At 42.5% G+C, this 12,843-nt stretch overlaps 1 protein-coding gene across 1 annotated transcript in view; it reads right to left on the bottom strand.

Moving 5' to 3' along the window:
- The window catches only part of LOC126456514 (glutamate receptor ionotropic, kainate 2), a 1,353,954-nt gene that overhangs the window by 1,329,098 nt on the left and 12,013 nt on the right, over positions 1 to 12,843 (bottom strand). The window contains exon 2 of the mRNA XM_050092267.1: positions 549 to 710. Coding sequence (XP_049948224.1) covers positions 549 to 710 — 162 coding nt within the window. The remainder of the gene's footprint in view (positions 1 to 548; positions 711 to 12,843) is intronic.

Genomic DNA, 12,843 nt, shown 5'->3' with positions numbered 1-12,843 from the left:
AGTGAACTACCTGGGTCGATGGTAAATGGACAAAATGAAACGTAGTACAAGCTGCAAGATAGTCGCGAATAAGAGCACTGATTGACGAACTTTACTATTTTTTCTACTCCAGCAACTGTACAACGGGGGTGGCCGAGCGGTTCTAGGCGTTACAGTCTGGAACCGTGCGACCGCTACGGTCTCAGGTTCGAATCCTGCCTCAGGCATGGATGTGTGTTATGTCCTTAGGTTAGTTAGGTTTAAGTGGTTCTAAGATCTAGGGGACTGATGACCTCAGGTGTTAAGTCCCATAGTGCTTAGAGCCAATTAATAATGAATTCGTGGAGAAAAGTCGTCGAAGCCTACAAGAAAAGTACACACTTCTAGTATTTCACTCAACGTAACATAGACTCGTGATCTGAGAGTATGTTACTCGAACATTTTTAGCGAGGACCTGGTAGAAAGTATGAATTAGACAAATCTCAGTCGCTTGAATATGTCTGCCAGTTGGTCCTCATTGATGCGTCGCACCCTGTACTCGGCGTGGGATGTTTTGCGAAGCTACTGACCTTTCTTGGAGGTCCTGAAGCTGTCGTCCCTCGGCACGTACTGGATGTCGTACACAAGCGTCGTGTTGGGCAGCAGCTCCTTGTCCTTGTTGATGCGGTACACGGCGTACTTGAACGCCAGCTCAGTGCTGGTGTCCTTCTGGTCTTCCGTGAAGATGGCGCCTGGAACATAATAGGAAGAGATACGTAAGTAACCTCTCTAGCATCGATAAAAAAGTTACAGACAGTGTTGTCAGGTGTCACGACGCGTACACGCGCCTTCGTGAGAGGCCACTGATAAATGAAGAAACACACAATTACTAATTAGCAATACAATCGTGTTATATCAGACCCATTGTTAATGAAGTTATGATCAGGGTATCAACTTTATTTTGTGGTTTCCCAAACATTAAACGGAAATTAACGTGTCATTAAAAATACAGAGAGAAAAGAAACTGTAATGGAAAGATTTCCGAACTTACTGAGGAAACGTATTCCCGAATAACATTTCGGATGTGATCATTTTGATATTATTTGATTATCTGTTCAAGATGGTGGCAGTAGTTAAATTCAGATAAAATTCACATGGCTCTAGATACGAAGACGGCCGTGTCTCAGAGGTAGGAGTCAAGGCAGGATGTTAAACCTTCTGTGGACAGAAGACGTCGTCAAAGTGCAAGCAGGCGGTCTTTGCCGACTGCCCTTTCGAGCAGCCGACAATAGATCTGCTTTCTGTGGTTGAGGATTTTAACTCGAGAGCCGTCTCCACAACGTCACTGCCATTCATGTCTGACTTCTCAACCCCGCAAGCTACCTGCTGTGGACTTAAAAGTGTTCCTAGCCTCCTTGCTGAAGAAGTCGGGGACTGTCTATGTGGCAGAATTAGGGTCTTGTGAATTTATCTATGTTTAACTTTCAAACAGCTATACACATATAGACAATTTTGCTCCCAACGGGACTTCAAGTTTGTTCATTCTGTTAGTACTTTAACACTGAGCATCTCACGGTACTTTGACTTACATAAAGTGTGTATTTAATGGCCTTACTGACAATATAGCCTGCCTTCAGCTTCCAGAAGTGTTAATGAGTATTATTTTTCTGTTTCAAGAAGAGACTTAATTTGTGTTTTTCTTTTTTTTTTTTTTAAAGAAAACCTTATTATAGGCTGAAGTCCAGCAACTGTACGTTAACTTAATTACAGAATGTATGTGTAGCTACCTCGGCTGCATAAAATTGTTGTCAAATTGACCATCGTTTCGACAGCTCTAAGGCGTTCTTCATCAGAATAATTTTTATTCTGATGATAACGGCCTTAGAGCTGTGGAAACGAAGGTCAATTTGACAACAATTTCATGCAGCCGAGGTAGCTGTACGTACATTCTGTAATTATGTTTCTTTTATTTTTTTTTAAATTTACATCGGAGTTGACGTGCTATTACTCTTCCATATATAACTTGTTCAATCGTTACTACCTGGATACATTTTGGGCCGCCATCGTGGACATATCAAATCTCTGCTATAAGTGATTCCACTACAGTATATGTATCTGTTAAACTTTTATATATTTTACTACAGCCTAATTCTCTGTCCACCTTCCTTAGTCTCCTAATTAGTTGGGATGCAGTGTAAGTAGGAACGATGGTGATTGCCTTCCAAGGACGAAAATCAAATCTCAGTTGAATTCACAGCATCCATCAGATTTGTGCTTCAAAATTCAGAGCCAATAGCTACAGGCTGAAAATTCTGTGTTACGTGTGTCCAGTTTTTACTACCTACAGTGATGCAGCAGATAGGATTTATCTTCACAGAAGATGTGCAGCCATGACCAATTATTAAGGTCAAAGTTCATTCAGTACATTCCACCGACGTCAATGCACTTTGGAATTCGCATGACAACACCGTGTGGAACTCGTCTGAGGTCGTCTTGTCGTTCTCTTATTTGGTCGGCACAATTTCGAACCATCAGTTCGTCTGCTGTCCAAGTTTTTTCTTAGCAGGCTTCACCTCTTAACCATGACGTATCTGCAAAGTTAGCCATTTTGATATGTCTGCTTCACCAATGTCTTAACGTAAATCTAGGAAATTGTTGAACAAATTTGAACACACTGTAAGTGGTATGAATTATCTCGATTGTCAGCAGCTTCAACTTAGATAGTAACAGTGAGATTGTTTCCGTCGTCAAAAAACTTCTTTTCCCTTTACGCCTAAACACGCATTTTGTAGATACCACCGTTTGTATCCATTTCTTGGCGGATCAAAACCTTTGCTCACATCTGTAGATTACGTCGATGTCACTGCACCGTTAATACAGAATACAGTCAGTTCGGAAATACCACAAAGTTTTTCCGTTGGTTTATGAATTTGGGCTGAGCTTGTATTATGTCTGGCTTCTACACTGTTGGTCAGATCACTAAAAAAAGCTCTGTGTTGAAACTCTCTACCAATGGGGAAGGGCTTCATCTTCTCAGTGTGAACACCAGACGATCCATCACATTGTAACAAGCTGTAGCAGAAGAGGCTACCATGCGAACTTGGAAGATTTCTTTGAAGTGACAGAGGCAGCCCTTGAATGGATAGACAAATTAGATATTAATTTATAGACTTATTTTTAAACTATAAATTATGATATGAATATATTTTTGTAAAACTATGTAATCCAAAATTGCTAGTCCCTGCTCATATGTGATGCCATGCGCTAAATAAATAAATAATTACGTTTCACACTGCAATATTAGTTTGTGTTTGAATATCTTGTTTCCCTTTGCCCACAGCGACCGGTTGAAGACGTTAGCCCGACACTACGCTCACCACAAGACTACAATGTATCTTTCTCTGGAAGACTGAAACCGCACGTCAACACACGTATTGTACGAGAAAAATGGATATCCACCTGACGCTGACTTCCATCGCTTCTGCAGTGTGTTTATGGGGCAACAAAACTGTGAAGCATACAAATTTCAGCTCTGCACGCTTCATGACATCATGCAGTGGGAATGACCTTGAGGTGCCTATTTTGATGACAGGTCAGCGATCCATCACGCTGGGTAAACATACAAATTCATGTAGCCAAAGGAAACTCTTGTAATAACTTACTGAAATTTAATTTCTTTAAGAAAACTGTTGGTGCCTAGATTGCATTTGTATAAAACAATTATAATAACACGATAGCTAGTTTCGGTTGTAGCAACCATTTCAAAATCATTAAAAAACACAAAAAAAACCAGAAAAATGACCTTGAAGAACGTGCAAAACACCAAGGTATACACTATTACACCGGCAAAAAATGATATATTTTATGCGAAACTGTCACATATAAAAATGAACCAACATCACAGCCAGCTTTACAGTGTTGCCCCGACAATATTTATTTTTTTAAATCTTATTAACGCAGTCTACGATGCGTATACAAAATGCAGGCTGAATATGAACTGGATATACCAGTATTAATCATCGGGCTGTGAAATGCGTTCGTGTCGAAAGCAACGGCCAGCCGCTGTGGCCGAGCGGTTCTAGGTGCTTCAGTCAGGAACCGCGCTACTGCTACGGTCGCACGTTCGAATCCTGCCTCGGGCATGGATGTGTCTGATGTCCTTAGGTTAGTTAGGTTTAAGTAGTTCTAGGGGACTGATGACCTGAGATGTTAAGTCCCATAGTGCTTGGACGCATTTGAATCGAAAGCAACGTGAATAAGAAAAATTTATTTGAACAGCAACAACAAGACTGAGCCAAGCTTTACACCTCCAGAAACACACAAAAAATAAATTGGCAACAATTTTTTTTCCTTTTTTCATCGCATTAGGTAATAAATAATATTAAAGTAACCATAGTAAAATGGTAACATGCAACTTATGGAACAAGTATCCTACATAATATTTATTTGAAAATGAATACAAGGTTCCATATAAACTTATCACATTCTTAACAAGACACAAGCTGAACTAATCTGCTGTATGAGTAATGATCACATCAGTCACATTAATCATTAACAAGGGCATGAAAGCAAGTTCAGCGAAAAAGAGTCTCTTACGTAACTACAAAAAAGTTGATAAAAGTTTAACACGTACACCAAATGAACGAACCAAAACGCAGAAAATAGTCCAAAATGAGACCTAGTATTACAAGCAGTAATATAACTGAGGGGAAGACGATACCTGGTTGATAAAGTGTTAGTGTGCCATAAAATATATAACTCGTTGGTAACGAAATGAGCTGTTATTATGTACAGCTAGACAGACTTCATTGACCTCACTAGAAGTCAAGAAGTAACAGAAGTAATAGACCTGCGCATGCAATCGTGCAGGCCTAGAAGAAGTAAACAAAAGTGTCGGTAGATGCCGCACAGGTTCACACATTTACGTAGAACGACACGTAGAACCCGAAAATGCTGAAAGCTCCTTCTCACGAATAGGTATCAAGGCACTGTAAGACAATGCGGTAACACGACACGCCTAATCATATTATTACCTTTTTGCACCAAACGACGCGTATACATAGAATCCTTCTTGAAAGTGTGCCGCCACAAAGGCATGTGGGCTGTCTTCTGACCACCGATGTGAGTTACGACTATTATTGATACCATCACGAGCGAAAAAAGAAGCCTCAGTAAAAACGGGATTACTTGGACATTTGCAATTAGTCAACCACAAAATTACAGTCGTTTAGCTTCAAATCCTTCTCGAAGATGGTGCATTCGCTGCAGATATTAGGACAGAGGCTGTGAATGCCTGTTATCCGCCGTACTCTCGAAGGTGGAACACCGATACGTCTACAAATTGTTGTAAGACTACTTTTTAGCAACTACTTTGTCCATAATCTACTCATTTTCACGTTCAGATGAGTCTGTCGCAGTTTGGTGGAAACTGCAATAAACGCTCCTGAATCTGCCACACTGCTGTCAGAAATAGGCAACCGTATTCTTTATATGTAGCAGTAGCGTTTCCATTGCAAAATCCGTGCATTTGTACCACATTGGTGTTGATAACAACGTGCAGCATACTTAAAAGACACAAGGATGTCCAATGAATCAAAAGCAAACAGTGCAAAATTCTATTTCCTCAACTCAAACACAACTTCACGACTTGAAATATAAAACAAAAATTACTATCGATAAATAAACATACAACGACTGGAGCCCAATGTGCGAAATGAAGACTTATATCTGTAGCCATTTCTATGTCTGTAGCCGATAAGAACTGGAATAATACCACATGGAATGTTTTATTCTGTTGATCTATTACACCACCAATTAAATTTTTCCTACTTCTCTTGAAATCATATGTGTAGCAAGAACCTTGGTCGATTATTTTTTTCCGAGATATAAAAGAACTGATGGCGGACTGCGCGTCTAGTTTGTCTCCCAGCCAGAGGAACCCGCCCACGACCTGCGCTCACAATGCAGCGAAACTTTGTTCTTTGCTGCTCCTGGGAGTTGAAGCAGTTTATTTAATTTCGTGTTAATTGAATTTTGGAGTAAGTTCTGTTGGCGGAGTGGATGAAGACGAAAAGACAAATAAACTTAGTCAAGCTGTGAAATTGCGCATACTTAAGTGTCTCAACACCGCCAGTCCTCCAATCAAAGTTTTCAGGTGCTCGACGCTGTATAGTCCCGCACTACTAGATCGAAGCGGTGAAGGAATTTAGTGGAAAGTTGTATTTCTTTGGAATTTATTCATTTTATTCCAATCTGTGGTCCCAAACTATTTTCGGCCTCCGAAGATTGATGTCGGACACTTGTGACCACCTTCAGAGCAATTGAAAACATATCCTAATATAATGAAAGCAGAGTCATTTATTATATAAAAGTATGTTTTAAACAGCTTTAAAGATGGCCAGCACTGGCCGATTTCGATAGTGTGAGTGCTAAGTTATTTTGCAATCATAGACTGGAGTAGAAAAAATAGTAAAGTTCGTCGATCAGTGTTCTTATTCGCAACTATCTTGCAGCTTGTACTACGTTTCATTGTGTCCATTTACCATCGACGCAGGTAGTTCACTCACGAATCCAAACTGAATTACTGATTTCGAAAATCTGACATTCTGCTATCCTGTGCCAGTATAATGAATGCGCCCAAATTCTCAGTCAACTTTCGGTTAGCAATCGGCAACGTATAAGTGGCATATGAAATACAGCACGAAAATAAAATATTTTCTTTCAGGGTTTTCAGAAGAATGAATAAGTACTCAAAATTCACGAAATAGAATTGCATAGAATTAGTATTTGTGTGAGACAAATTGGGTAGAATTCCCAAACATACTTTAATTCTACATACGCTCAAAATATAAAACGTCCGTGCGTACAAAGAACAAAAGCCAGAAGTGTAGGCGTTGTAGGAAAAGATATGAAAGTGCTTCCTCTGCCTCGTGATGACGGGGTGTTGTGTGATGTTCTTAAGTTAGTTAGGTTTAAGTAGTTCTAAGTTCTAGGGGACTGATGACCGTAGATGTTAAGTCCCATAGTGCTCAGAGTCATTTGAACCATTTTTTTTGAAAGTGCTTCAGACAGACAAAAGTGGTATCTTACAAAACCGTCATTTGACCGGTATTTCAGTATTGCTTATCAGTCCGAGATTAAAAAAAAAAAAAGATTCAAATGGCTATGAGCACTACGGAACCTCTGAGGTCATCAGTCCCCTAGGCTTAGAACTACTTAAACCTAACTTACCTAAGAACGTCACACACATCCATGCCCGAGGCAGGATTCGAACCTGCGACCGTAGCAGCAGCGCGGTTCCAGACTGAAGTGCCTAGAACCGCTCGGTCAGAGATCCTTACAAGACAGCGTTGACAGAGGAAACAGATCCAAAGAAGAGCAGCGCGTTCATTTGCAGGTCCATGAAGTCAGAACAAAAGCGTAATGGAGATGCTCAATCAACTCTGAAAGGCGGTTGCCGATTCTGCGTGCCGTTCTCATCACAATTAAAGAGTGCTTTTGTAATCCAGTGAGTGACAACAGGGTAAACCGATATGAGAACGTGCACTGATGAGATGGACTCATGTTGACCGTGAGTACGGTGCTCTATGTAATTGTCATTTCTTTACTATGTAAACATGGTGATGGGCTTTGTTGTGAAAGTTTCTGGTGCACATGTGAATAAACAGCATATTGGATTTGAAGTGGCGAGCAGATAACACGAGGGAGAAACGGGACCGGGGGTAAGAAGCGGGCACCCGGTAATGAATTGTTAGCACGGAGGTCGAAACGCCAATCCTGTGGGGTAGAAGGTTGTTGTGTACCTGAACGACTGTAGACTTTAATGTCTCATCGGTAGGTGAATAGTGCTCGCCGAATGCTCGCAGACCTCCTTGGAGGATAGCTATCTATCGGTTGTAGAAAGCATGGGCTACAGGAAACAAAAGTCTAGCCGCGTTGTGGCTCTCGCTACATTTCTCGAGCTCTGAGGCGCGAGGCTAATAGCAAAGGCAGGAGAATGCGCGATTGACGTAATAAGGTGTGATGTCAATAGCGCAGCTCTGAAGTCAGTATTATTATTATTATTATTACTGTAAGTAGGCTGTTTAGGTTTTTTTATTGGTAACGCCACCTCTGTATGAAAATCACTGGCTGTGCTGTGTGCAGTCTGTGGTTGCTTTGCATTGTTGTAATACTCGCCATTGTAGTGTTGGGCAGCGGCAGCTGGATGTGAACAGCGCGTAGCGTTGCGCAGTTGGAGGTGAGCCGCCAGCAGTGGTGGATGTGGGGAGAGAGGTGAACTGCTATATTTATATATGATGATATCAAGGTAAATACATTGTTTGTTCTCTATTAATATCTTTCATTTGCAAACTATCCCTATCAGTAGTTAGTGCCTTCCATAGTTTGAATCTTTTATTTAGCTGGCAGTAGTGGCGCTCGCTGTATTGCAGTAGCTTGAGCAGCGAAGATTTTTGTGAGGTAAGTGATTTGTGAAAGGTATAGTTTACTGTTAGTCAGGGCCCATTCTTTTGTAGGGATTATTGAAAGTCAGATTGCGTTGCGCTAACAAAATATTGTGTGTCACTTTAAGCACAGTCATTTGTAATTGTTCAAAGGGGACGTTTCATATTACTATTGTGTGGCAGGTGTTCCTTTTGTGATTATTGTCTGAAGTAGACATGCCATTTCGGTGAGATTCTATAATTGCAGAGAATCCTCGCTACTGGGCAGCAGTGCTTATTGGTTTTTCAGTTGGCAGTTAGCTCTGTTTTGGGGGGAAGGAATTAGGAGGGTGTAAGTGAGCACCACGAGAGAAGGCGCTGGGCTTTTGGCGTCAGCATCGACTTCGGTTTTCTTCGCGTATGTGACCGCATCCTCCTGCGCTTTGGCCGAGAAGGTATCCGGATCGAATCGGTGGACAGTAGCTGTAGAGGATGGATAGATTTGGAGTAGCTTCGCGGTTGAACCTGCAACATGTTCGCGTAGCGGCAGCGTGCTGACGACCTCGTCTTCATGAAGGGCCAGCTCTTTTCAGCATACTGCGCAACGCAAACACATAATTGTCGGCACCGGCAGAGAAGTTCAATTCCATTTCACACTTGTGGAATCCAGGACGATTGCCTGTCTCAAGCGCGTTGCACATGTACAAACGTGTAGATTTTTGGGGACGTGTGGCATCCAGGACGATTGTCAGTTTCAGGTTCATTGCACAAGTAATGTTCTAGTTGGATTCATCGTCCGGCAATTTGCACTTCGCGCCGTTGCGGTTATACCACTGTTCCTCTGTATTCTACTGAGTCTTGGTCGTACTATGTGTGCGAGTGTAGATGCGGTGGCACTAGCGGCGTCAAAGGTGACAGCGTGGAGTAGTGCAAGCGAGGCTGGCGGCTCAGTTCTTGACTGCCGGTGTTTATGGAAGCAGCAACGAGACAGAGCTGTTTTGACCAGGGTAGTGGCTGCCCATGGTAAGTGTGACCGTTGGCGTGAAGCTCTGCAAAAATGTTGAAATACTTCTTCTTCTTGTGCTAGTGCGTTGTCCCGCGGTTGAGTAGGGTCGGCATGGTTAGAACGGATTTGGCAAGATTAACTTCAAGGAATGGTTGGATTCCCTTTCCTGCCGCCACCCCGTACCCCCGGGACGGAATTTGTGTACCCCAGCTGTCTGCGTCCAGTGTAATCCAAGGAATAGTGCGAATGTGTTCAGATCACTGCGAGTCGTATAACTGAGGTGGAACGTGGGGACCAGCCCGGTATTCAACTAGCGGGATATGGGGAACCACCAAAAAGCCATATCCAGGCTAGCCGGCACACCGGCCGACGTCGTTAAGCCGCAGGGAAGATTCGATCTGGGGCCGGCGCGCCTGCCCGAGTCCAGGAAGCAGCGCATTAGCGCTCTCGGCTAACCTGGCGGGTTGTTGAAATGCGTTCGTGGTAGTTTTATTCTACGTTCATCGTTTTGATTAGTGGTTGGATACGTTCAGGATACTGGAGAGAGTAATTAGTAGCCAAGATTTGTGGTTAGGCTTGGCTGATCGTGCTCGTGGCCTTTCTTCAACGTTACCAGTTAGGTGCCATTAATTGCGGAATAGCATCGTTGTAACGTTTATTTCTGCCTTAAGAAGACAACGCCGATAATCCACGCTGTAGACAAGAAGCAGTAAGGTCCTGCTGCGGTGGTTGACTAAGAGAACTGGCTAAGACGGTTACGTTGATTCCGTAGGTTCTTGGTGTTGTTTATCGTATTAAAGTGCTGGTAACGACTGTGAACTGTTAGCGTTATTCCTCAAGTGTGTGCAACCTGTTGATTTCCAGGTCTTGTTTTGTGGTGCAGCCGTTATGATTCATCCCAAGGAGGTGTGCTTGATAACCTGTTTGTTGCTAAGGAGAACTTAAAAGCATGTCCACCATAGTAAAGTTATGAAAACGACCGTTATGGAGTAGCTGCTACTATTCTATGGGTGCTCCGTTTGATTCTCCTTGTCTTGTGGTGGTGTGGTGAGTCTGTTGTAAAATCTAAGGATTACTTCCGGCCGCAACGATGATGGCAGAAGTATCATTAGTCGCAATACAGCGTTAGAACGTGGACGCATTGTAGTATGCTAACGGTTAGGACCTTTACTCCCAAATCGCAGCTGAGGCGATTTGGGATCGTCCGTATCTGGTTGTTGCTGTTGATGTAACCCAAAAGGGGGAGGTACCGGCGGTCCGCCGAATGGGTACGTTGCATTTTAAAAAAAACTGTATCTTGCACTGTGGAAAGTTGAGATGTCCCTGTGTTGTGCAGTGACAATGTCCTGGCAACGCTGGGGCATGTATGGTCAAGGTTTTTCTTGTCTTACCTCTTGAATCAGCTTTTAAGTTCTTTTATTATAAAGCATGTACGTTGTGCCCTTTGTAGCGGTTGTGTTTCGGAGTGTCCTTTGAAGCAGCGCGTTTCGCTTCTGTGTACCACCGCAGTTAGCAAGTTTTAATTAAGAGTGCTTGACCGCAACTGAAGAGCTGGGCAAGGTCGCACGGGCTTATTTAACATTGTGTTGCGCAGTGCGTTAGTGTCCGAACAGTTGCAGCTTGCCAGAGTTGGGCCTTGCTTGCGTGGTTACGCACTGTTAAGGTTAAGCTATAGCATTGCGGCTGTAACCCTGTGAGAGTATAACGTGGTGGGTGACAGTTGTTTATTGTGTGAATACGGTAGTCCATGAGCTTGGCCAGTATAAAGTTTGGTGTAGTAAGTCTTGAAAACTTGGTGACTAAGCCCTGTTAGCCCATTTTGTTGGAAAGTAGTAAACATGAGCTTGGCCAGTATAAATTTTTTTAGCATAGTAAATTTTAAAAGTCTTGTTGCTAAAGCTGGGCCCTGTTAGCTTAATTTAATAAGCATGCTCTTGGCCATTATTAAGTTAAAGTTATAAGCATCTTGTTCCTACAGCTTAACTCAATTTTGTCTGCCATTTATGTGGTTAATGGTTAAACATTACCCTAGTATTGAAGTTGACTGTCGGCCTTTCTTATTCTCTAATATTTATTGTAGATGTACCACAGCTTATTGCGGAACTAAGTAGTTGAGCTCCGGGCATGGGCCACACACATTATCGCCAAAAAGGGGCGATAAGTGATGTAACTTTTCATTGCAAGCTTAAGCTGTTAAGCTCGCTACTAAGTTTGCCCTAAGTTGCTTCCAGGACGAAGATAGTGATTGTGATCTTTGTTTCAGTGATCCTGGCGCAGCGAGTTGCATATCAGTCCTGGGTTCAAGTCTAACCACCCGGCGTAGCCAGAGGTCTTGCTGGGGGTTCGGCCGAGATGCAGAGCTCAATCAGGACCGAGACGGCGTTCGCTTTCTGTCGTAAAAAGCGGGTGACGGGGGTTGAACATCCGGCAGAGCTCGATATTTAATTGTTGAAATCAATAATCCGTGTTTCTGTTTGGTACCTTCACTATATTAAGCTAGATACAAAACTAGTATTAAGAGAGAGGCTTACAATCATAATTATTCAAATGTCAATAAATTATTCCATTCAGACAGCGTCAGTCACATTCAGATTCATGTAATTCGACACGCCGAGGGCCGTAGTTTCACGTTATCCACTTAACTTTGCAAGAAATTGAATTGTAAATGGTAGATCTTAAGAGTGCGGCCTTCCCACAATTGGTTTGGGGGTTTGAGAATGTGATCACCAGTGGGATTCTGCAACTTGTAACACCTCCGTTTTATGTCGTGAATCACAGTAGAGCAGCGATTTGCAGTCTAACAACCCTTTATTACATAGTCACAGAACATACAATACAACAAGTCAAAGATACATTGTCCTAAGAGTAAACAAACAGTCTCTCACTTGCCCAGAGTACAACACTCTGTGACATCCCGACCTGATCTGATCGAATAGTAGCCAAATATCTATTACTAACATGACCGTGAACCTAATGGGGCTGGTAATCTGAATTGACTGCTACGTAAGTTGTTACTTTCCAGTTCGTCCTGTTCAACACAATAATACTGAATGTATGGTAATAAGGAACACCAACACAGTTTTACTAATTACGAACTTATTTTCTTCTCAAAACACAAAAAGGAGACAGCCACTTCCTTCGTCATACATATCTAATTACGGCTAATCTCAGCATAGGCTTTCTTCATTTGCCATTATCGTCACACGCTAATCCATCACTGCGTCCAAGGTTAGGTCGGCGCGGTAGACGCGAAACTAAATATCGGCACTAGTAACGTCACTGATCACTTTTACAAAGATACTTCATCACTTTCCCGGTATTTATTTATTATTTAGGGGTCTAACCACGGCGATGGTGACACCCTTGTCGGTTAAAAACCCTGTATTCCAATAATGGCCTCCCGCCAAACACTCTGGCGCATCTCGACACTCGCTCTCGCAACACGTCACAATAGAT

This window comes from Schistocerca serialis, chromosome 1, assembly GCF_023864345.2.
Source record: "Schistocerca serialis cubense isolate TAMUIC-IGC-003099 chromosome 1, iqSchSeri2.2, whole genome shotgun sequence".
Classification (NCBI taxonomy): domain Eukaryota; kingdom Metazoa; phylum Arthropoda; class Insecta; order Orthoptera; family Acrididae; genus Schistocerca; species Schistocerca serialis.
Note: the sequence above shows the minus strand (reverse complement) of the source record. Positions and strands in the feature narration are given on the sequence as shown.